Source organism: Opisthocomus hoazin, chromosome 7 (genome assembly GCF_030867145.1).
Source record: "Opisthocomus hoazin isolate bOpiHoa1 chromosome 7, bOpiHoa1.hap1, whole genome shotgun sequence".
NCBI lineage: Eukaryota > Metazoa > Chordata > Aves > Opisthocomiformes > Opisthocomidae > Opisthocomus > Opisthocomus hoazin.
Window position 1 is genome coordinate 20,390,966 of NC_134420.1, and position 25,148 is coordinate 20,416,113.

At 41.7% G+C, this 25,148-nt stretch overlaps 1 protein-coding gene across 4 annotated transcripts in view; it reads left to right on the forward strand.

Annotated features, from left to right (window-relative positions):
- Positions 1-25,148, forward strand: part of SERGEF (secretion regulating guanine nucleotide exchange factor) — a 160,306-nt gene that overhangs the window by 79,382 nt on the left and 55,776 nt on the right. For 2 of the 4 annotated variants that reach the window (XR_012764601.1, XR_012764602.1), the window contains exons 10-11: positions 14,133-14,169; positions 22,589-22,734. The exons of 1 other annotated variant lie outside the window; for it this stretch is intronic. Coding sequence is in view for 1 of the 3 variants with exons in the window: in XM_075427097.1 (XP_075283212.1) it covers positions 14,133-14,169 (37 nt within the window). In the remaining 2 variants the exon portion in view is untranslated. The remainder of the gene's footprint in view (positions 1-14,132; positions 14,170-22,588; positions 22,735-25,148) is intronic. One more of the 4 variants, XM_075427097.1, reaches the window with a different exon arrangement.

Here is a 25,148-nt window from a genome sequence, read left to right on the forward strand (position 1 = left end):
TTCTGACAGAATGTTTTCTGGCTGTGGTCTTACTCAAAAAAGTTCCAAGTTCAAATTTGGAGGCTTTATGATGAGCTTTTTATCATCTGTGTAGAGTCTCTTCAGAAAAGCTTTTTTCCTAATTCTCTCTTTGTCACTAGCATTAAGTCTCTGTTTCTGTTTCAGTCCTTGCAAATGGTATCCTTATTTATCCAGAAGAACTTTTCTTTTCATCTTTGCATTGGAGTCTTAGCAAGTTTACATTTTATTTATTTCCAGCAAGCTTGCTGCAGGGAGCTCTACTGTTACTAAGTGCTGCAGAAACAGAGAATCCAACATTGAAGAGCAGAGTTACATGATGCCCTAAGGCATAAGCACCATTTAGTTGGAGAGGTAAAGGAGCAGACAGTCAGCAAAATTTATGGCTTGATGTTTTTATACAAGGCTAGCCCTTACGGAAGCTGCATGCCTCCAGCTCTGCTGAAAAGTAAATGAACCAAGAAAATTCTGTCCTCAAGTTGAGGTAGTTGGTGTATGAAAAATGTTTTTTTTTCCTCTGATTATTTTGTCATATTTTAGGTGATGTTCTTAACGTGCTAGTGTTTTTTTGACTCAAAAGTTGATAACATTTTCGGGTTTATGTGCATGTATGTGGGAGAGGGAGAGACAGGGTGGGTTGTGCCGGAAACAAGGCAAAGATTGGCATTCTTGAACAGCTGATAGTTATCTTAAATAATATTTCCCAAAGGCATTAGGTCCAATGAGGGACACTTCAAATGATACTACCCAGTAGTGGTTCTGTGCTTCCTGTAACTTGCTACTTTCTTTCAAAGGACATAAATGTTTTGGAGATGAAGTAGTTTTTTTTTTTAATTCTCTTCAGTGACAGTGTATTTGTGTATTGTCAGTTCATGCAAGCAGCAGTTCTCATTGATGTCAACAGGGCTAGCAGTGAAATGAAAGGTCAGTCTAATTGTGCATGAGAGCTTCCTTGAACATTTAGTAATTTCTCTGAAAATTAGTCTTCCCACATCCTGATGCTGGGTGTTGTAAGAACTGAGATGTTCAAAATTCTGTCATAAAATCGGATTTATTGCTGGAGGAAAGCAAAAAAGCCTCTGCACTTTAAAATAAGAGTAGTATTCCTTAATGACATCATTGATAATATTCTTTTGAATAACTGTCATGTGTTTTGGATGCAATTTTTAATGAAAGGATAGTGTAGGTGAGAAGCACGTAGAAGAAGAAAATACTGTAAGGAGGTTCCAAAAAACCACATGCTAGAAAAAGAAGGGTTACAGAGAGTCCACAAAATGAGACCTCGCATCGGTGGGGCTAGTTCCCTCTAGGCAGGATGGTTGGACGGGGTGAACCAAGTGATGGCTCCTGTCTTGAGGCAGCATGGCCCCAGCCGCACAATCAGCACTTGGCTCCTCTAAGAGGGTCTTTTAGGGGCAGTGTCTGCCTGTTCACAATATCCAGATAGAACACTCAGACAGTATAATTGTTTGAGGGTATGAACTTTATAAGAAGTGCTATTTTTCCTTTCAGTTCCACAAAAACGCAAGGCTTTGTGCTATTGTGTAATCTTGCAGGCTGTGTATGCTGAGTTCTTCGCATTGTTATTTTTTTATGTAGAAGAATTATAGTGAGATTGCTTGTAATAACACCACAGTTAGGAGAGAGCAGAGTTCCCATGATATGTACATCTGATTGCTCTGTGATTCTCTCCAGCTTCACTGAATATTCCAGAAAATATTCCAAATGGATTAAAAACTGTTTTGCCACAAGGAAAGAGGTCTGAAGCTGAGATTCATTTGGAAAACTTAAAAATGCAGTTATACATCCACAAAAGGACCTTGGAAATAGTTGTTTAAGTAGAATTTGATGTTTTTTTGCCAAATAATACTTGCTGTCATGACTTTTATTTTAAGCCTATAAAATGTTGGATAATGATATGTACTTTGATAGAATGTTTGCCTGCAATCATTGTTGAATAGAACCACTTATTTCATTAAGTTCACGGTACTGGAAATCAGCACGTTCAGATAGGTAACGACGACATTTATATGCTATAATGAACATTTTTCTTTTTGCTGTTTGCATGTAAAATAGCATAGAAATAAAAGACAGATACCACATTTTTTTGGCATGTTGAAAGCTACAATTCTTAACCTAAAAACATCAGAATAATCAGGTGGTAAGGATGTGTGTGTTGAGGGTCCAGTCAGATCACTGTATAAAGAGGTTTTGAAACTTTTTGTTTCTGTGGTCTTGGTTTCTTTAATTTCTTCTGTCAAAGTGGTGTTTGTGGCCTCAAATAAAGAGCAAACTAGTTGCAGTCCCCAAAGCAGGCCCAAATAGATTGTAAGGTATTCATATTAGTGCCTCTCATTTAACTTACGAGAGAGCGGCACTGAGACTGTAAGGAGCTGGGAAATGTGGGTGAAACAACGTGAATCAAAATAATTTTGAGAAAAATGGTGAAGTTGTTCCCTTTGGTAAAACTGTGTATCTGCTGAAGACCCTGTTCCTCTGGTTCATGTTTTGATGTGGATAGAGATGTCAGTAATGTTAGTGAGGATTTTGGCCTTGTGGGATTTGCACTGTGCAGGTGTAGGTTTGGGAATAAGTACACATTAACAGTCAGGGCTGATGTGATTGATGATGCCTATACAACCAGAAGGGATACTTTAGTCTTACTTTTCACAAAATAATGAAGACTGAATGGGGATCTTGTTACAGGAAACAAACTGGGCTTGAATGACCATGAGTTGGTTCATTTTAAAAATGATGGAAGGATAAACAAAAATTGGATTGTGGCTCAGGTCTTGATTACAAAAATGGAAAATTTGGACAGACTAGTGAGGCTGAGAGATATGAAGGTGACAGAGCTTGATTTTCCTGGAATGAAAGATGCTAATGCTTTCTGAACCCCAAGGAAGGAAGGGAATTGCCTGAAGAAAGATGCAAGAACTAATTGAAAAATCCTCAGGCAATGGAGAAAAGCCAGCTGACCTTGCTGACTTGTAAAGATTTTTATCACACTTGTCTTGGTTACATTCTTGTCATTCTACTAAAACCTAATCCCACTGGGTGTTCTTACTGGGACCTCAGCAACTTTTCTATTGTCCTGGAGTTATCTGATGACAAGGTTGGTTTTTTTTGTTTTTTTTTTTTGTTGGTGGGCATGGATCTTTCTTTGTCCGGACATCTCAATCCATCCATCCTCAATTTGAGGCAAACAGTACGTACTGAAGTTTTTCAATATGACCACATTTGCCTTGCAAGTAGACTTTTGGGTGCACATGGGTTGCAGTGATATAGACCACCTGTGCAAACACTGTTTTATGAATTAGCTTTTTTTCCTCCTTTTATTTTCATCCCTTGCGCTTGATCTCTTTAATGATAGCTTTATGTGGTTGTGGTGCTTCCCAGCTCATACTATAAGATTGGTTGGGTTTTGGTATCACAGAATCACAGAACAGTAGGGGTTGGAAGGGACCTCTGTGGGTCATCTAGTCCAACCCCCCTGCCGAAGCAGGGTCACCTACAGTAGGCTGCACAGGATCTTGTCCAGGCGGGTCTTGAATATCTCCAGAGAAGGAGACTCCACAACCTCCCTGGGCAGCCTGTTCCAGTGCTCCGTCACCCTCAGAGGGAAGAAGTTCTTCCTCATGTTCAGATGGAACTTCCTGTGCCTCAGTTTGTGCCCATTGCCCCTTGTCCTGTCGCTGGGCACCATTGAAAAGAGCTTGGCCCCATCCTCCTGACACCCACCCTTCAGATATTTGTAGGCATTTATAAGGTCCCCTCTCAGCCTTGTCTTCTTCAGGCTGAACAAGCCCAGTTCCCTCAGCCTCTCCTCGTAGGAGAGATGCTCCAGTCCCCTCACCATCCTCGTAGCCCTCCTCTGGACTCTCTCCAGTAGCTCTTCATCTTTCTTGAACTGGGGAGCCCAGAACTGGACACAGTACTCCAGATGAGGCCTCACCAGGGCAGTGTAGAGGGGAAGGAGAACCTCCCTCGTCCTGCTGGCCACACTCTTCTTGATGCACCCCAGGATCCCATTGGCTTTCTTGGCAGCCAGGGCACACTGCTGGCTCATGGTTAACCTGTCGTCCACCAGGACACCCAGGTCCCTCTCCGCAGAGCTGCTCTTCAGCAGGTCCACCCCAAGCCTGTACTGGTGCATGGGGTTGTTCCTCCCCAGGTGCAGGACCCTGCACTTGCCCTTGTTGAACCTCATCAGGTTCCTCTCTGCCCAGCTTTCCAGCCTATCCAGGTCACGCTGAATGGCAGCACAGCCTTCTGGTGTATCTACCACACCTCCCAGTTTGGTGTCATGAGCAAACTTGCTGAGGGTACATTCTAACTCTTCATCCAGGTCGTTGATGAAGAAGTTAAACAAGACTGGGCCCAGTACTGACCCCTGAGGGACACCACTTGTCACCAGCCTCCAACTAGACTCAGCGCCGCTGATGACAACCCTCTGAGTTCTGCCATTCAGCCAGTTCTCTATCCACTTCACTGACCACTCATCCAGCCCACACTTCCTCAGCTTCCCTAGGAGGATATCATGGGAGACTGTGTCGAAAGCCTTGCTGAAGTCAAGGTAGATAACATCCACGGCTCTCCCTTCGTCTACCCAGCCAGTCATGTCATCGTAGAAAGCTATCAGATTGGTCAGGCATGATTTCCCCTTGGTGAATCCATGCTGACTACTCCCGATAACCTTCTTTTCTTCCACTTCCTTCATGATGGCCTCCAGGATAAGCTGCTCCATCACCTTACCCGGGATGGAGGTGAGGCTGACCGGCCTGTAGTTCCCTGGGTCCTCCTTCTTGCCCTTTTTGAAGATTGGAGTGACATTGGCCTTTCTCCAGTCCTCGGGCACCTCTCCTGTCCTCCAGGACCTCTCAAAGATGATGGAGAGTGGCTCAGCAATGACATCCGCCAGCTCCCTCAGCACTCGTGGGTGCATTCCATCGGGGCCCATGGATTTGTGGACATCCAGATCACTTAAGCGATCCCTCACACAGTCCTCCTCGACCAAGGGAAAGTCGTCCTCTTTGTAGGCTTCTTCGCTTACCTCCGGGGCCTGGGATTCCTGAGGGCCAGTCTTAGCACTGAAGACTGAAGCAAAGAAGGCATTCAGTACCTCTGCCTTCTCCGTATCCTCCGTCACCAGGACACCCGCCTCATTCAGCAGCGGCCCCACATTGTCCCTAGCCTTCCTTTTGCTGCTGATGTAGTTGAAGAAGCCCTTCTTGTTGTTTTTGACATCCCTTGCCAGCTTCAATTCCAGGTGAGCCTTGGCCTTCCTCGTCGCATCCCTGCATGCTCTCACTACGTTTCTGTACTCTTCCCAAGTGGCCTGTCCCTCTTTCCACATTCCATGGACCTTTCTCTTCTGCCTGATCTCCGCTAGAAGCTCCTTGTTTAACTATGCAGGTATGTGTTTTGGGTTTTTATTTTTGGGTACGGGGAGTTTTTTGCTTGTTTGTTTGTGTGGTGTTTTTTGTTATTGGTTTGGTTTGTTTCTGTTTGTTTGATTTGCTGTGGAATTGCAACTCTTTCCATCTCCTGCAAGCACTTGACATCCAAGCTGCACCAACTGAATTGAAGTGCAACTGCACCCTTTTGGCTGCAAGAAGCTGTTCCTGGAAGCGTGGTGCTCGGTGAGTTGGTGGATAGCATAGCAGTTTCTCATGTATGGTTAGTGTCATGGAGAGGGAATGTGTGCTTATATGTGTGTATATATATATGTGTGTATATATATATATATGTCATTTATGGCATGGAGGGTGTAAAGGCAAGACCTTGGGGTTGGCCAGCTGGCTTTTTGGTGACTTTAAGACAGTTGGCACAACAGGATATTGAGTGGTTGGAGATGGGACTCTGAAATGGTGGGTGGAGAAGCAAGGGAAGTGCTGTACGGGGAAAAAGCATTTTGTGTCTTGCATTACAAGTGAGGCCAGGCTTGGGATTAGTTTCCGGCAGGGACGGCATAGGTCATGACTCTGGAAGTTACAGAGAGCTATAAAATCTTTCTTTTGAAAGCTTTCTGCATCCTGACAATGTTTCAATGCTTCCTCTCTTCCTCCATGCTTGCAAAGGTCCACTTACGTGGCATATTGGCTTTTGGTCAGGTGCGTCTTGAGGAGGAATGTTTTCTGCCAGACCTTAGTAGTCGTGCTTCAGTTTAAATTCTGTTGTGAATTTTCTTGCTGTAGTGGAAAGTAAAACTACATACAAACTAAAAAGCCAATCACAACAACAAAAAATCCACTTTAAGAAGATTAGATTATTAGACTGATGAAGAATGGATAAGATCGTGTGAGCTATAGGACACTGGGTCTCTCACATTTCAACTGATACAGCCAACAGCTAGGAACAGATTTAACGTGCTGTTCTTGGTGAGGTTGTACTGGTTTGCTGCTAACGTGTTGTATTAAACTGCACTTAGTCTTGTGCTCACCAAGGAATGTGACTAAGTTAGCAAGCTGCTTTCTTATCAATCAGGAGTCAAATGATCCAGAAGAGGAACACAGAGTTGCTAGTAAAAGATCATTGGAAGCAGGACAGCTTTGCTAATTAGATTCCTTTTATTTTATTTTTTCACATCAGTAGAATTCTGCATACAAATGTAGTTGGGCAGGGTGTGTCAAACAGTACAAATCATTGTTATGATACATTAATCAAGGGCATGGATGAACAGCTCTGGGAGATAAGATTCCCCAGTCTTAGGTAAGCTTTGATTTGCAGTCTCTTGGTCACCTCGTCTCCTTCCCCTAGGACTTCTGATCCCAGAAGGAATAAAATTGGCCATCTTCTGACCCTGGCAATTTCCTCACAGTGAAGTTTGTCAAAAGACACGAGATGCCCTGGCTAAAGGCAAATACCAAGTCCTGGGTGAAAGGACTTATGTGCACATCCTCTTAACGGTTTCCTTCCTTTGCTCCCTGCCCTGAGCTAAGCTTTCGTGAGGTTGGAAATGGTAGTCACTAGAATCTGGATGCAACTCTTTAAACATCATAGCTTCATTCATCCTTGGAAAACCTATTTTGTGCGTCATGCTCTTGTCTCTGAGAAGTGATGGAAGCCTCCCTGTCCTTGGATGTTTTGGGAAATAATTGCACTTTAGGGAATTAACCTGCACTCGTGGGGCAGTAAACCCAAAATAAATGGCGTTGAGGTGCTTTTGCTGTGCTAGCTAAACACCCTGATGTTCAGATGCTTGTGAATTTTCATTCTGCAATCTCCCTAGTGAGTCCTGCTCCCTGCGCCTCTTCACAGAATCACAGAATGGTGGGGGTTGGAAGGGACCTCTGTGGATCATCTAGTCCAACCCCCCTGCTGAAGCAGGGTCACCGACAGCAGCTGCACAGAACTGCGTCCAGGTGGGTTTTGAATATCTCCAGAGAAGGAGACTCCACAGCCTCCCTGGGCATCATGTTCCAGTGCTCCGTCACCCTCAGAGGGAAGAAGTTCTTCCTCGTGTTCAGCTGGAACTTCCTATGCTTCAGTTTGTGCCCATTGCCCCTTGTCCTGTCGCTGGGCACTACTGAAAAGAGCTTGGCCCCATCCTGCTGACACCCATCCTTGAGATATTTATAGGCATTTATAAGGTCCCCTCTCAGCCTTGTCTTCTTCAGGCTAAACAAGCCCAGCTCCCTCAGCCTTTCCTTGTAGGAGAGATGCTTCAGTCCCCTCACCATCCTCGTAGCCCTCCTCTGGACTCTCTCCAGTAGCTCTTCATCTTTCTTGAAGTGGGGAGCCCAGAACTGGACAGAGTACTCCAGATGGGACCTCACCAGGGCAGTGTAGAGGGGGAGGAGAACCTCCCTCGACCTGCTGGCCACACTCTTCTTAATGCACCCCAGGATGCCATTGGCCTTCTTGGCAACCAGGGCACACTGTTGGCTCATGGTGAACAGGTCATCCATCAGGTCACCCAGGTCCCTCTCCACAGAGCTGCTCTCCAGCAGGTCCGCCCCAAGCCTGTACTGGTGGATGGTGTTGTTCCTCCCCAGGTGCAGGACCCTGCACTTGCCCTTGTTGAACTTCGTGAGGTTCCTCTGTGCCCAACTTTCCAGCCTGTCCAGGTCACGCTGAATGGCAGCACAGCCTTCTGGTGTACCAGCCACTCCTCCTAGTTTTGTGTTATCAGCAAACTTGCTGAGGGTTCACTCTAACTCTTCATCCAGGTCATTGATGAGTAAGTTGAATAAGACTGGGCCCAGTACTGACCCCTGGGGAACCCTATGAGCTACAGGCCTCCAACTAGACTCAGCGCCGCTGATGACAACCCTCTGAGTTCTGCCATTCAGCCAGTTCTCAATCCACCTCACTGTCCACCCATCCAGCCCACACTTCCTGAGCTTGCCTATGAGGATGTTATGGGAGACAGTGTCCAAAGGCTTCCTGAAGTTGAGGTAGACAACATCCGCTGCTCTCCCCTCATCCACCCAGCCAGTCATGCCATCATAGAAAGCTATCAGATTGGTCAGGCATGATTTCCCCTTGGTGAATCCGTGCTGACTACTTCTGATAACCTTCTTTTCCTCCACTTGTTTAGTGATGACATTCAGAATAAGCTGCTCCATCACCTTCCCAGGGATGGAGGTGAGGCTGACTGGCCTGTAGTTCCCTGGGTCGTCCTCCTTGCCCTTTTTGAAGACTGGAGTGAGATTGGCTTTCTTCCAGTCCTCAGGCACCTCTCCTGTTCTCCAGGACCTTTCAAAGATGATGGAGAGTGGCTCAGCAATGACATCCGCCAGCTCCCTTAGCACTTGTGGGTGCATTCCATCGGGGCCCATGGATTTGTGGGTGTCTAGTTTGCTTAAGCGGTCCCTCACACAGTCCTCCTCAACCAAGGGAAGTTCTTTATTTCTCCAGGCTTCCTCTCTTACCTCCAGGGACTGGGATGCCTGAGGGCCAGCCTTCACACTGAAGGCTGAAGCAGACTTCTTGCAGCTTCTCCTCTGCTGCAGCACCAGTCTGACTTTGCCTGCAGGTCTGACTTGATCTTTTTCCTGATGGGTTGCACAACAGATCCTCAGTCAGAGCCATGGGAGTACAGAAAGAAAAGAAAGGATAGCTAGCCTTGTGGTCCAGATACTAGCCTGAAACTTGGATTTTTGTACACTTTGTCAGACTTTATTTGTTATAGTGCTTGGAAGTCCCTTTGGGGGGGATGGTTGACAAAAGGTATTTTGTCTCTTAATTACCTTTTGAAATCAATGGGAGATTGTATGGCTAAATATCCATAGGACTTTTGTCCTGTATATGTTTGCTTATTGTCCACAAAGGAGAGAACAATACTTTCGTACCTTGAAGGACTGTGGGGGAGCACAAGGAGGAATAGCTATTCCTCAGAAAGATCTCTGTGCCAGGTATGAGGGAGGCACTCTGCCTTTACCCTAACCTCTCTTCTGAACTTTCTTCCCTGATTCTTCTTGAATAGATAATCTTCTGTTCCTGATATGCATGTATGTATTATGTATGCATACATTTTCTTATGTATATACACACATATGTATGAATGAATATTATATATGAATATGTGTAATATATATTGAACATGTTGTTATTTATATACTTCATGTAGTACTTTAAATATATAGAAATATTTTAATTTTAAGTGAAATACTTCTCTATTTTGTGTAACCCACTGCTTTTACATTCATTCAATTAATTTTTGTTAGACCGGGGCCAAAGGCATATCTACAGGCTGCAGAAAGTTGTTGGTGTTTTGCCTGGAGTTAGTGGTTGCTGTGCTAAGGTCTTTCCTCACCATCCATGCAACTTATGTCATGACTACTTATGATTAATAAAATGCTGGGCCCTTGGTAGCTTCTTGCCACATGTGTTAATCTGGATGGATGGATGGGTAGATCTGAACTGCAACCATTGCTAGGTAGAAAACAGCTTGCTAACACGCAATTTAAGGGAAGAAACAAACAATTCATGTATGGTTGAAAGGGCACGGATAATAAGGTAAATGAGTTCTGAGTAAAATGGTCCCTAAGCATTCTTTTTCCTGCCTCACACGCGTTTGTAAAGTGCTTTGAAGTCATTTATGTAGACACACAATATCCTTGCACAACTCTTCTCAAATTTTCTCCAAACAGACAAGAAACTTCAATATTATTTGTTTCTGTGTAGGGGGTCATGTTTCTTTAGGCTCACAGAATGCTTCACTCACTAGCGGTCACTCTGATTTGTCTCTAGTGGTTTTTTTTTTTTTTCCAATTAAAACAGAATGTAAAAATATTGCCCAATTAGAAAGCATTATTGTACATTTATAAGTACCGTTGAATGTACTTACCCTCTGGGAGCACGCAGATGTCGGAATTTAATTTCTCTGCAGCATGTTGGGGGTGGGGACAGAAGAGAAGTAGCCAGAAAATTATGGCTGCTGCGGTAAATACCAGTCTTTTCCTAGTGACCTGCACTGACTGCAGAGCTTATTATATCTAATGTAAGCATAAAACATCTGTTCAGTAATGCTGTTCTCTGGCTGGTCTGTATATATATCAGAAAATTGTGTTCTTGGCTAATCTTTGGCTGTTGTGGGGAGTCATGAAGAAAAGGGAGTATCATGTATTAAAGCTTATTGTAAAAAAGATGTTATGAAGTACCTGCAAGACACACTGCTTATTAAGCAGTGACAACCTTGCTTCACCTCTGTCATGTGGTCCCTTCTGAGCTCCAGAGTTACAGGTGTGCAAGTGTCGTGGTTTAACCCCAACCAGCAGCTCAGCACCACCCGGCCCCTCACTCACTGTTCCCACACTGGTGTGGGGGAGAGAGTTGGAAGGGTAAAAATGAGAAAACTCTTGGGGTGGGATAAAGACAGTTTAATAGGTAAAGCAAAAGCCACACAAGTAAGCAAAGCAAAATAAGGAATTCATTCACTGCTTCCCAGCGGCAGGCTGGTGTTCAGCCATCTCCAGGAGAGCAGGGCTCCATCACGCATAAAGGTTACTTGGGAAGACAAACACCATCACTCTGAACGTGTCCCCCCCCTTCCTCCTCCTTCCCACTGCTTTATATGCTGAGCGCGATGCCACAGGGCATGGAATATCCCTTTGGTCAGTTGGGGTCAGCTGTCCCGGCCGTGTCCCCTCCCAGCTTCTTCTGCACCCCCAGCCTCCTTGCTGGTGGGGTGGTGTGAGGAGCAGAAAGGCCTTGACTCTGTGTAAGCACTGTTCAGCGGTAACGAAAACATCCCTGTATTATCAACGCTATTTTCAGCACAAATCCAAAACATAGCTTCATACCAGCTACTATGAAGAAAAATAACGCTACCCCAGCCAAAACCAGTGCAGCAAGCCAGCAGGAATCCTGTGGGTGGGTGGTATAACCAGCAGCATGGATAATGAATAAGGCTGTTGTTTCAGAAAGCTAACTTTAGAGACCACTAAGGACAATTTTTTGTTTGGGTGTTCCTACAGACTCAGTCTGTGTTGTCAGATGGTGACCCTTGTGCTCTCAATCTAGCAAATTCTGCTTTGGAGCACAGTCCTGCTGCTGGTACATGACATGTGCTGTCCTTGCTGTGAGCCATCGAAGGTGAATCCAGGGCACTGCCTTCAGCAGGTTGTGATCTTGCTTGATTTCAGTCATCGTTGGCAAAGCTGGCACTTCCGCTGAGGTGGCTTTTACCTGACCCAAAGGGGTACAGCAGCACTTGGCATTCATACTTTGCGGTAGCGAACCCCATCAGGCTACCGAGCTGCAGTAAGTGCACCTGCCCAGCGTGTTGGCCGTGCGTGGCTGTCATGGGGGAAACTCCCCAGAGCTGGTGAGTCTGTATAACGCAGCAGTTCCGGGTCTGGTTGTACCCAGTGCGGTTTGATTGACTCCCTTACAACTGGATTAGGTGGCTAGCGGTGGGGTCTGAACAGTGAGCAGACTAGCAGCTACCTGAACAGAGTACAAAGCTATTTGAGGTCAGCAGCATTCTTTTACCTGGTTTGCAGGCTCTGTAGCTGCTGCCATTAGATATAGGAAGATTCTTCATCTGGGGATGTTTTACATTCTCAACAACACCTTGCTTGGGTGGTTGGGTTTTTTTTTTTTGTAGTGTTTCTGAAGAGGATCCTGGCAGTAAGTATGAGGCATCAGCCTGAGCTCTTTTGTAATGATGCTTTTGAATTTGTGCCTGTGTTAGCGTATTTCCTAGGGAAGTAGCTGAGGTAGGATTATTCACATCTCAGATAAAATTCATTTATTTTAGTTGCAGCAGCTTCAGTATGCAGCATTTGCTTTTTTGCTAGAAAGCCTTTGCGTGTGATTCCACGTGAGGATCTTGTTTCCATGGCATCAACGTTTAAGCTGGAGAAGCATTGGTGGAAGCGTTAGCCAGTGAATAGGCATTAGGAACCAGCCCTGTTCCCGTGTAGGGCTCTGACGTGCGGTGAGGGTAATGATACGGAATGTGGTCATGATTTATGCATTTTAATGGTCAGGGCTTAAAGTTTTACCTGTCTGCAATATTGTGGAATAAGAGACTTAATGCAACCCTGCCTAGTACTCTTGCAAAGGCATTGCTTTTCCTGCTGCTTTGTCTTGAATTTCTGAAGATGAGACCATGCTGGAGTGCGCCGTGACTTGAATTATTTTTCTTGCCACGTTTTCCCAAATACTTTGATGTCTTGGCTAAGCACTTCTATCCTAAAGAGTCTGTTTTATCTTCCTTGCCGTTGTTATATTAGGATGTCATTGACCAAATGTTTTCATGTCACAGCTGTGGTGCAGGTACATCGTGAGTAGTAGTGATTGCAGTGTTTATTTGTAACACAATTGCTCAATCTAGTTTGTGGGTCAGTCTTGGGTATCTCTTCCAGTAAATGCTCAGGCACAGTGGACTGAGTACAAGGACTGTTTTGTTAACTTCTGTGCTTTTATGTTATGCAGACATTGAGGTGATTGTAGCAATTTCTCTGGCTGTAAGAACCATAAAGTTATGCACACACAAACCCATATAAAATTTTGATGATATGGACTTCTATTTTTTAACATAATTGAGCACATACTTCTGTCTTATATTTTATCATTGCAAGTGTACTTTTAAGAAGTAGAAGAATGTACTTATTAATTTCTCCAGCTCAGTAGTACGTGTAATTGGCAGCTAGGTGCAAGACAATGAACCGGATAGAGGATTTTGAAGGGATCGCTTGTGTTTTAATTTAAAACTTGAGGGCACTCAGCAGAGTAACCTTGTGTAAGATGATGTCTGTATTATGTCAGACAATTATGCCAGCAGTGACATTGCAAAAGAATTCAGTGGGAGAGACAAGCCCTTGCAGTATGGCATTGTGCTGCTCTCAGTGTTTGTGTTACCATCATTTGTGAAGAACTTAGGAAAGTGATGTGATGTGGTATGTGCTAAAGCAACTTAAACATCTGATGTGTTCATAGCAGCTGCAAAGAAAGAAAAATATACTGAACCATGAGTTTTCTTTGAAAAGAAGTTCGTAACTGATTTCCCTCACAAATGAGTTTGGGAGAAAATGTTTGCATTGGTTTCTTTTTTTTCCTGCAGCTTTTAAAAAATAAACCAGCCCGCTTCTAATAGAAGAGTTGAGTTCTAAGGTATTTTTTTCTCCATTCTAGACAAATGACCATGTGAATTGTATCACTTTATCACACTGAGACTGTATACTTTGTGCAGTTCTGCAGGGATCATCTGGAAAAACAGTATAGATGAGAGAAATGGAGATCTTCTTTGCCCTTTTGATTCCCAGCTATCTCTGTATGGCTCGTATCTTGCAAAGGCTTAATCTGTATTTGCTCTATGCCCACATAGAGTCATGTTAGATCTAGTGGATGTTGTCGAGGGTACGATGTTTTTGCAGAATTATGGTCAGTCTTGCTCCTAGGGATTGAAATGTCAGTGATGACTGGGTTTTGAAAAGAAAATACCTGTTTATTAACAATATAAACAAACGTACTCCCCTGCCACCAAGCCCCTAGGTGAGACTACAAAGGAAATTTTTTTTAAGACTGAGAGCACTTCAACCCTGATTTTGCATCCTACAAACTGTAGTTGTTTGTTTTGGGTTAATTTTTAATTTCCTGTTATAATTGTCGTTGTCTTCCTACTGGTAAGCAAGTTCTCTTCATTCATACTTCTTTTTCAGATTGCGTGTGGCTCAGAGCATAATCTGGCAGTAGTTGGTAAGTAGCTTAATTTTATATCAAATCCTCTCACTTTTTTTTCCATTTTTAAGTAGCACAAGATGAAAGAAAAACATGAACATCAAACACACTGAGTGATTGAGGGCATTGTGTCCAGCTGGAAGGAGGAAAGTAATGTATAGATGTGGAGGAAAGAAGAATAGAAACTGATAGCATAAGTGGTGATGATGAAAAGGTGTTTTTGTTGATCAGCCCCTATAAGGAGAGAGGGGTTGATGGGTGTAACAACAAAATACATTTGCAAAGTGCTACAGCCTGTTTTAGAACAGAACCATTGCAACAGTTCAAGCTGCAGATTCAGAGTGACATCTAAGCCTGAAGCTGGTCAAAAGTATCTTTGTTTAAGACAGAAATTAAAAAAAAAAAAAATCCTGGGTCTTTTGTTGTATGAAGCTTGGAAAAACTTCAAAATGTCAGTCAATGGCAGTCAGGTTATATCTTAGTATAATGCAGCTGTTGTAATAATGATGAAAATACTAGGAAGCAAAAGTCAGTGGAAAAATTGAATTTTGTATACTAATTCCAGGAACAATCAGAGTCTTGCTTTCATGTGATGAGTTGATAACTGGACTTTGAAATGTGATTGCTATTATTTGTAGTTATATGTGTAAGAACATTTTTAAGTGTAGATTTTCAGGTGCTTTATCAGAGGTCAACATAATAATCCCCATTAATATGCAGGATGAGAGAGATGAAGAAAGGAATTCTATGGTAATCAGAGCTGGAAATGAAACAGTCTTCTAAGTTTCAGTCCAGCACTCCACGCACATAGACACTTTTGATTGCCGTGACTGATGCGTTGAAATGTTAAGTGAAGAATTTCATTGATTTTCTAGAGCGCAGTATGACAGGGGTGGAAAAAGCAACTATTTGGTATCCACCCTGCATTCCATGTTCGAATTTTTAAGGTATTTATTTTAGCTTGGTGTCCTATCAGTTTCATTAAGTGGCCACAGAAGTGGTGTTCTGTATATGTAGTATATTTCCATATACACTGTAATATATTTTCTAGTTATCCTTTTACAATTAAACCTTGTTGCGAACTTTTTAAGTTCTGCTTGGTTCTTGGCTGGCTTTAAGAAAAGATTTTTCCCTTTACTTTCTCCCTACTTGTTCAGTGTCACATGCCTGTGTTAATTGTCAGACTGGTGCTTCTGAATGTTGACTGTAGAGCAGTCTGAAGAATCATACTGTGTTTCTTGCTGAATTGATGAAGTAAAAGCATACTGCTAGCAGATTCCTCCAGTTTGCATGAAAGCAAAGTATTGAGTTTGAACAACCTTCTCTCTCTTTATGTCCTTTTAAGCTTTTTGCCTTCTGGGCAGAAATCTCTGGAAAAAATGGGTAAGGGAAAAAAATCCTAGAAGTAAGTTACAATAAATGAAGAACTTTGCATATGTAAAGAACATCATATGCCTGTGTAAGCATTGAATTAAATGGGAAAATTATCAATGCTGGAAGATAGTTGATTTTATTTTAAGGACAACAGAGATGTGATGTTACTTTTTTTTTTTTTTTAACTAAAGAACTATGATATATTTTATTCCTGAAATGAATTTTTACATGTGCTTTTAAAAGGTTTGCTTCTTGGAACATTTTGTGATAGGATTTCTCTGATCATTTGTCACTCTTCATTCAAAGCTGTTGACTGTTATATTCCTTGAAGATATCACACAGATTTCTGTAAATATGTCTACTTGATTGTACAATTTTCTAATAACTTATAATTCAAGCAGAGTTTATTTAGGACAACTACATAATCAGTTTCTTAATTAGCAAATGCTTTAATGGTTCACTTTTAGACTGAAATAACTCCAGTATGAAAGGTAAAATGAAAAGCAAGCCTTTATCAGTGTAATATTCAAGTCCCTATTTCTGATTGTATATACAAGTGTCTTTGTGCTTTTTTTCTTGCATCATATTTTAAATAGAAACATTTTTAAGACAGAGGCTAGATTTATGATTCATTTCACAAATGCTGAAGCTGTGTTCCAGTCATCTTGCTGATGATACAAACTGATTTGTAGGACTAGCAAGCGGTTAGTTTTTTTGTTACTTTATATAGTCTGCATCCATTTGTACAGTTCGGTTATTTGAATTCTTTTTTCTTGCTTTCTTCTACTGAAGTCAGTGCGAAATTTGGTTGTTCTCTTCACTGTGATGGCACTGGCTCGCTTTTCATGGGTAAATTGGAAGAAATTAGTTTTTCTTTTGATCATAAGGTAACTGTTTATAATAAAGGAGAAGAAGGTGTGGGATGTCTCCAAATATACCAAATATATAGGTGGCATATGAGGAAATGAGTCCCTGTTTGATCACATTGACCCCCATTTCAGTGTGTTCAATGCAGCAGCATTTTCATACAACACTTTTAAAACTACTTCTCAGCTTTCCGCTAAATGATAGGCCCATCCATAAGAAGGACAGATTCGTCTGCCGTAGCCTGTTTTGTTTGCTGCATTTTAGAACGTGTGATCTGTTTCAAGATTCTGTCTTCCCTGTGGCTCACGTGCAACTGCTGCTGTAAATATCGTGATCTGGACATTCATGTCCCTCTGAAGCTGCAGTTCATCCAGTTGGAGAGTAAACAGTAATACTAAATTTAGTGGAAAAATAGTTGTTGTAGAGGAAATTAGGGAGGAAAAAAAATCTCACTGCTCAAATGGCAGGTCGTGCTTCAAATGCTGTGAAGTGTGCAGTAGTGTTAGAGGGGCAGTAAAAGAATTCTTATTCCGTGATCTGTTAATATTTGTTCTTTACCTTCTTATGCTAGAAGAACACAGCAACAATGAGCTGGAAAACAAATGTGATCAAAATGATCCCAAACTTAGGGTGCTGGTGATACACATCGTGAAATGGTGGTGGTGGTAATGGCATCCCAAATGCTTCGGTTCCACATTTTCTAATAGGGAAGCTGAAGGGTTCTTATGTGGGAGCCACTACCTCTTAATTAACAAGGACACATTCTTTTAGTGAAGTTCCATGATTCCAACTAGATTAGCGTATAAAGCATCAGTTGGGGAAGTACCGTAACAGATTATGAAAACGGATTATGAAAGGCATATTTCTATGGCAGAGTGAGCACCAATGGGGAGAGGAGGCTGTGCAGGCTGATGGACGGATCTCTGCGTTATGCTGACAGTATTATTTAGATGTTCGCAGCAGCTTTACGAAGCGGCAGATGTAGTCATGTGTCTGACGTTCGGTCCTGGGAGACTCAGCAGTCTGTCATAAAGGGAAAATCATAAATTCTCTCTCTTGCTTTTCATATTTCTGTAGTATTTGGAGGAATCTTCAGCATATGCAGTGGAGGGCACTGGTGTTCAGCGAGGAGCCTCAGTCTGCTAGTCTATTGCTTTATTTATTATGCATGAAAAATCCCAGTGCGGCCAGGGTCTCTATTGTAAAGGTTTCCTGGCAGACCAGCATGGAGTCATGTTGCAGCACGCTGTCTCTTTGCATTGCAGCACTAATCACATTCTCTGCTTATTAAAGGGCACCTGGCAGGACTTCGAGTAACCATCGCTGCTGTTGTTTTCATGGAGGTTATATGTCGGCCTTCTAGATCTGTTCTCTGGCAAAGCCATTTTGTGTGTCATTTAGCTCTTAATGTGGCTTTGACTGCTAAAATAGCTCTTCAAAATACGAACTGCTTTGATTATATTCGTTGTAAAAAAGCAGCCTTGCTCATATCATTAACTGAGCACCTGTCTGAGGGCAGAGCTAGATGCAGATCTGACATCACGGTTTTCCTGTAATGTTTAGATACAGTGAGCCCTAACAGTGCGGTTCAAATGTATTTTCACTTTGTGTTACTTTTTTGTGTTATTTCATGCTCCAGGCAAACTAATTGTTCCTCTGGTAAGATAGAAGCTGAACATGAATTTCAAATATCTGATTTCTTTGTTATTTTCGGCAAGATACACTCTCAAAATCTGATCCTCTGATCTCTTTGAGCTTCTTTTCCAAGGGGTAAATGGAAAACCAAGCCGCCAACTATTTTATGAATTTGGGGTGTGAAATTCTCATTCCAGAAAGGAGGAAATGTTATTTTGAGCATTTGGAAAACCCTTCTGGTGGGGCTAAAAAAAGTTTTGTACTGACCAAATAGTCTAAAGTCAGTAGCTGCTGGTTGTAGGAGAGGGAGGATATTTGACTGTGAAAAGCTAATTTGATCCACAAAAAAAAATGGGATCACATTGACCCTCTAGAAGGAGACTCCAGACTTTAGGATAAGATCTGGCTGTACTGCATCTTCTGTGACCGAAATGAATGAAGTCTAGGTTTTACAACTCCCTTCTTTTCCAGGCTTTGTGCTTCATGGTTTGGGCAATTTGACCCTGCAGAACTCTTTGTTCATCGTCATCTTTTCTCTGTGCGGCTTGTCAGTTTAGATTGTGATATCTTTAGAATAAAAACTGCCTCAGTTTATTTTAGCACTGCCTAGCATAATGGGATCTGATTTTTTGTTTTTAACACCTCAATACAACTAATAATAGTTACAATCACTTTTCCTTCCCCTCAGAGACAATTTTAAGATGTAAATGATCTTAGTGTGTGTGTCTCTATCTTAATTTATATCATTTAGCATATAAACAGGTAATAATGCAGTGTTTGTCATACTGTTTACGGTGTGGTTTCCTGTCGTTACCAGATACAGAGCTGCATAGGCTCTAAAGATGAAAGCCCTTGTTTTTCTATATAAAAGTTCACAGTTCTTGTAAAATTTTTAATTTAACTTTTTGTATCACCATGGCGTCAGCTTATAGTTTGTCTAGAGTTGAGCTCTTGTGCACTAGCTGTCATTATGTTTCCTGCGAGACACCATGTCACATCTATAGGGATGATTCTGCTGTGTCAAGAACCTTGCAAAAGATAGGTAAGAGACAAGCATGCAGTATTAACCTCTGGTGACAGCTGAAACCATCAAGCTGGAAATGAGTGGCAGTTAGAGTAGATGACTGCTACAGGAAGCTAGCAAACAACCAGCAAATGCTACCAACCAAACATTTCACTTGAAGCAGAATGAGTAGAGAGGTCTTGCTTGCAGGTATTGGTGAACAGGAAAAGTCGTTCTTCTTGGGTTTAGAAAATTAGGGAGGGTGGAAAGATTCTTAAGAGTAGGAGATGCATTATATGCATGCAATCCTTTGTCAGAGGGTTCACTGGATGGATACTAAGTACTTAAAAACCAGGTTAGATTTTGTCGTAATTGTTTACTCGCAGGCTTTAAGTGGAGCAATTACTTCAAAGTAGAAGAAAAATATATCCAATGTATCTAAGGCATATTTACCTTAGTTTTCAAGGAAGCAAACAAGAATAACAAAAATAGTCACCCTTGCTCACCAAAGAAAGATTAAACATTTGTTGGCTATGAAATGGAATAAAACGAAGGATAAATGTCTGGCTTCAGGGAAAAGTCTAGAGTATGTCAGAGATATGCTTACTGAAGTAAAAGCACAAGGCCAGCAAAGCGGCTGAAAGCACTTGGAAGTGCAGCAAATTAAGGCTTCATGGCTATCCTACTGAGCAACGCCTAAGTAAGCTGTGCTGATAATTCTGGCTTCTGTACATGTGAAAACCTCAACACTTCTAAGTGTATCATTGAGTAGAAATTTTGCAACTTAAGGGTTGGCAGGAGAGAAAGGTGGTTTATACTTAGAAAGCTGGCGTGAGGAGTGCCCTTACCATGCTGTGGGATTTGTGGCTCTCCAGGAGTGAGTATCTTACTGTACAGCCTTGGGCTGACACCCACATATTTGTGTGTACTCACTGTCCAGCTTCTTTGTGGAGTACTAAGAAATTTTTCTGTCAGTGCACGAATAAATATGTGTGACCTAGCTTAGTTAATTACACACTGTAAGTGAATAATCTTGGAAGCTTTTTTCTTCTGATATTTTTTTTGTGTGTGTCTTACTCTAAGACCATCTTAAATACTCCAGATAGCTTTCTGCTTAATATAAACATCTGAAGTAGGGGTTTTCTTAACTTCTGAGATTGGCTTGACTGTGAGTTGTTGGGTTTTTTTGCAAATGCACATTTCAAAGTCATCTTTGCTGCCTGGTTTTGGGATTTTATAATGTATTTTGGTCACATTTTCCAACTGCTCTCTTTTAGTTATGAAGGCCAGAAAAATCTTTTAAAAACTGAAGCTGAAGACAGAGATGCTGACAGTGACGTAGGTCTGAGAGATGGTGCTGTAAGGATACATACGAAATATTGCAAGACTGGTGATGAAACAGGGACACTTCTGGGACAATACACGTTCCCTCGCATGGCTGTAATTGCACAGGACTAAGTGCATGCATCAGAACAGACTTCTTGAAGCTTTTGTAAATCAAGGTGGATGAGGATGTGTTCCTCCAGCTTTCTGTAAGGGCAGATCCTCTTTTTGCCACTTTAGGAATTAGGACTTTGAACTTGAAGGTAGTGGAGAAAATCTGGATGTATTAGCTGGCAAGCAAGATTGTTTTACTTACTAACAACAAAGAAGCTGCCATTCAAGATTGCAAGACTGAAGCAAGCTTTCAGGGTAAAAATAAAGCATTTTATAGAAAAACCATTGGCTTTGGAGAGGTCAATATTTACAAAAAATATTAGGGCAATAAAGTCAAACCAGAGATGAAAAGTTGGCATATTTGTGAAAATTAACTTGTACTTGTCTTTGCTTTTTGAACCTGTTTCACTTGAACACTTCTTCATGGAAGGGAGGTAACAAAGTAATTCAAATGATTTTGAGACTCATTTAGCTATTTTGCTTTTTCCTGTACTTTTTTCAGAGTCTCTGAGGAGCAACCAGGCTAAACTGAGACTTCTGTCATTTGTGAGAAATGTCTTTGCCTCGTTTTATTTTTAGGCTGTTTGGCTTACTTGAACAGTGAGAAAGTGAGAAGGACTGAAAGCTATACTGAACAGGGCTTGAAGGGGCATTTAACACAGCACATGTAACATTTCTGGTGCAGCAATGAGAAGGGTTGATATATTCGTGCTGATCAAGTAAATAAAACAGGAATCAGGTCAAGCATGTTATAGTTGTTTATGGCACAGTTTCAAACATAACTGTAACTAGCAGGAAGCTGAATGAAGTGAGAGACTAATGCTACATATAAAGGTCTTGGTGCCGATCAGTTTTTGAGGAGCAGAATGCCTGTGTTACGTAAGTATATGATTATGATTGCTCTAAACTAGCTAAATATGGTAACACACCTGTCAGTGTTCTTAAAAACAAAAAAACCCAACCAACAACTGCAACAAAACCTGCCAAAACTGTAGCGATTTTAAAAGAACCCAGTATGCTGACTTGTTCTTGATAGATTCCCGCCCTCCCAGACAAGATAGTGACATTTTCCCTAGATTAGTAAATGTTCTGGCCTATATACTCCTCCTCTCTACACATCTAATGGAATAATTACTTTGAGAAGATAATATATGATGTATTGATTCTGGCTTAAACATAGTTTATATATATTATTGCACTGAGTTGCTAAATTAAATGTTTTCTAGGAAGGCCTTCACATGATGCCAGGAATTCGTGTTATAGGCTTAGCTGTCTTCCCTCTCCCTTTTGTGCAGATGTAACATCTTACTATATTCCTGCTCTGTAGCCTTGTATTGGAACAAAATACTAGATTGCTATAAAGATTATGATGGGGAGCACTAGCCTGAGGCAATAGGTGGAAGACGCAAAACTGTTGGGCTGTTCTGTGAGTGTGAGCTTACAGCCATCATACACCTTTTTTGAAATACCTTCACCCAGCTCATGTGATGCTGTAGCACAGTGAAATTTCTGATGCTTATAGCAGCTGTGAGAGTGATCGCCGATGTTCTTTATGGCCCTTCCTTTGGCTAGAAGATTTGAATTTTCATTTTTCTCTGTAGGAAAGAATTTCTGTCACTCAAGAATTTTGAATAGAAAGGATTCTGAACTTGATGAGCTGTCTTTTTTTTTTCCTTGTGGATGATGCTCAGAACAACAACTTAATAAAGCATGGAGAAATTCTTCTGTTAGGGTACATCATTAATCATATCCCTTTCCCCTTCTTTGGCATTTTGCTGTTATCTAAAAAATATTTACCCCATCCTGACCTTCGTGACAGATCTGAGTTGCCAAGAGATTGAGCAAGGAAGCAGATGCTTTGTTGTAAATGTTGAAGATACTAAACTGGAGGTTGTCTTCTCAATGCCTCTGATTTTCGGTGACACCAGCTGCTATCTTGCTGAGTTGAGACATCTCAGATAATGGGCAGGATGTCAAGCAACACAAATCCATATAAGAGTTTAATTCTGAATAGGAAGCTCAATTGGCTTGAAAGGTACGTTTCCTTTGGCTTACAAACTTCCTATTTTTTTTCCTTGAACTGTGTCCTCATGCATGCTTTTTCTTGTGCTGTTTTTTCAGCTATGAACATTTCAAGGTCTTTTTAAATTGAATGAGATGAAATGTGTATCTCTCAAAGCCGTGCAACGCATCATACTTCTAAATGAACACATGGGACACTTGGCATGTGATGTGTCAATGGTGAAAGATGTGTGTATGCTCAAAGGGTAAGGACTTTTTTTGCATTGTAGCCTGCTGAATTCCATCGTATTAACAGAATCCTGGTAGCTGTTTGCCAACATATATTTTTTGTGATATTGATTTAATAAATGCTTACTTGAAACTCCTGTAAAATAACTTGTTCCCTAGTTTTGATAGGAATAATTCAATGTTACTGTTCCCTGCTGATGTAATATAGTAGATCAAATCTATGACCTTTACTTCAAGGGGAGTTCTGTAACTGAGCCCTCCAAAAGAGATTATTTCAGAAATCACAGTTGCATATGAATTCATCATGTTAATGTGTGCCTTACATTGAACATGCAGGGTGATGTGTTGTCTATGACAAATTTGTAGCACTTGCTGGTTCTCTATGATGTAGAGCCAGTGCATCGATAATTCTGGTCTTTTCCTAGAAATAGATGTTTGCTAGGTGAGAAAAGTAAGTACTTTATTTATGTTACTTTTATACAGAGGAGGAGAGCAGTCTCACTAATCTCTGTGCCCTACCAGGAGTTGTTGGGTGGCCCTCTCACTGTCTCATTTGTGGCCACTGAACATGACTTTAGTCTCCTCTATTATTGGACTTTTTGGTGAGTAATGAAAGGATTCATACTGGAGGCAACTTCTACACATGCTTATTTAACCCAGAGTCTTCCTTTAGCCCCAGTAGTGCGGTTCTCCTGTTTCTCCCCTGTAGAGGAATGCTAGGCGGGAGGGTGGCACCTGCAAGTCTCCCTGCATGCTTGTGCCAGAATTAAAACATGACTAGGGTTGTTAGTCTATGCTGCTTTTTTGGGTGCATCTGGCCACTCATAACCTTAATGCGTATGAATTTTTTCTGTAGGTCCAAAAGAGAGAAAACATTAAAGGTATCAGAATTTGATATCCTTGCTGTTCTAAGGTCAGGCACCCTATTTTTAAGCTTTTTTTTTGACCCTGAGACTCATTTTGCCATCTGCTGTTGAAAAGAAGTAGGATCCAAATGTATTCTGCTTACATACAAGCCTTGTGTTGCCTACCATTTACAGCAGGAGTAGTATGATGGTTTGCTGTCACTCAGATGTCACTCCAGTCTTGATCAAGTTAACTGTAAGGCAAGATTCTTCCAAGGTAAATTCTGGATGCCCTAAAATAAAAAAGCCTGAATGCTACTGAATAGCCCTTGTAAATTTGTTGAATAGAGAAGCAGCTGCTTTGATTTTTTTAAGCACTGTAGTAAAGAAATCTTGTTCTGTTGACAAGTTCAGCATGAGTCTTGTGCAATACTTCTCTGTCTGCTTGGATCCTCCTCATTCTCCCATCTGCCATCTTCTCACTCTAAGGAATGGAAACTCCATTCTGTCAAAGCAAAGTGCCAATGAAAATTGGGGAAAGACTTTTAAAAGCAGCTTTTGGATGAGACCGTTCACTTGAAATCAAAATAAATATAGTCACAGCTCACTATAATTTTGGTCTGAATGCCTAGCAAAAGGTTAAGGCTAACATACAGTAAGGTATGCAGTCCCTGCAGTGAAGGACTGTGCAGTTCAAAAAGGCAGAAGAAAAAGGAGGAAGGAGAAAGGCAGAATCACTTACTAACGCTCATGATCGATGCTCCATGGCAATGTGTTCCTTGCAAGGAAAATAGCATAAATACCTATTAAGAAAAGGGATTCCCCAGCAAGCAAATTAAATGCCAGAAATTGAACAAGAGTTTATTTTTTTTTTCTCCTCTAGGTAATTAGGGTAGCTGCCATTAAAATATTGTAATTGAAACAGATGCTTTATAACTCTTTTGAAGTATGAGATGTACCTCATTTTAAAGTATCCTGCTTCAGGGGCTGTGTATTTCTGTACGTTAACGGTTACTAGCTTTCTTAAGATTTGTGACACTGTTGCTTTCTAACTTTATGGAGTTATACTCTCTGCAAAGACCTTTTGATTGCTACTGCCTGTCGCTGACTTGTGAATTCAGTGTGAGCAGTTAAAGCCTAAGAACAATGAACTTTTATTACAGGGACTTTGTGGATTCATTGAAGTCCCCAGTGCTGGAGCTCAAACCTGATAATTGTCTTGACTAGAAATGAATGTGCTGAGTTTCACCCTAATTCTTAGGAAGCATATGCCCACAACTGGAAATCTCTGCCCATAAGAGTTAAGGATTAGAGACTTTCAGGACCTTTTTTGATAGTTTAGCTTGAGATATCAAAGTATGGCAGTGTAGTCACCTACAAAATAATGATAGTAAATGTGCTTATGCTTTTTGTACGCCTGGAATTCAGTTGGAAGATACTCAGATATTTGGGGCAAGGGCAGCAGAAATCAGCAGTACTTTGCTGGAGATGCTGAACCTGCAGGCTCCACAGCTGAGCTCCACACGAACAGTGTGGTGGGTCTGAGGGAGCTGAAACTGTGAGGTCCTGCTTGAGTCACCATGACA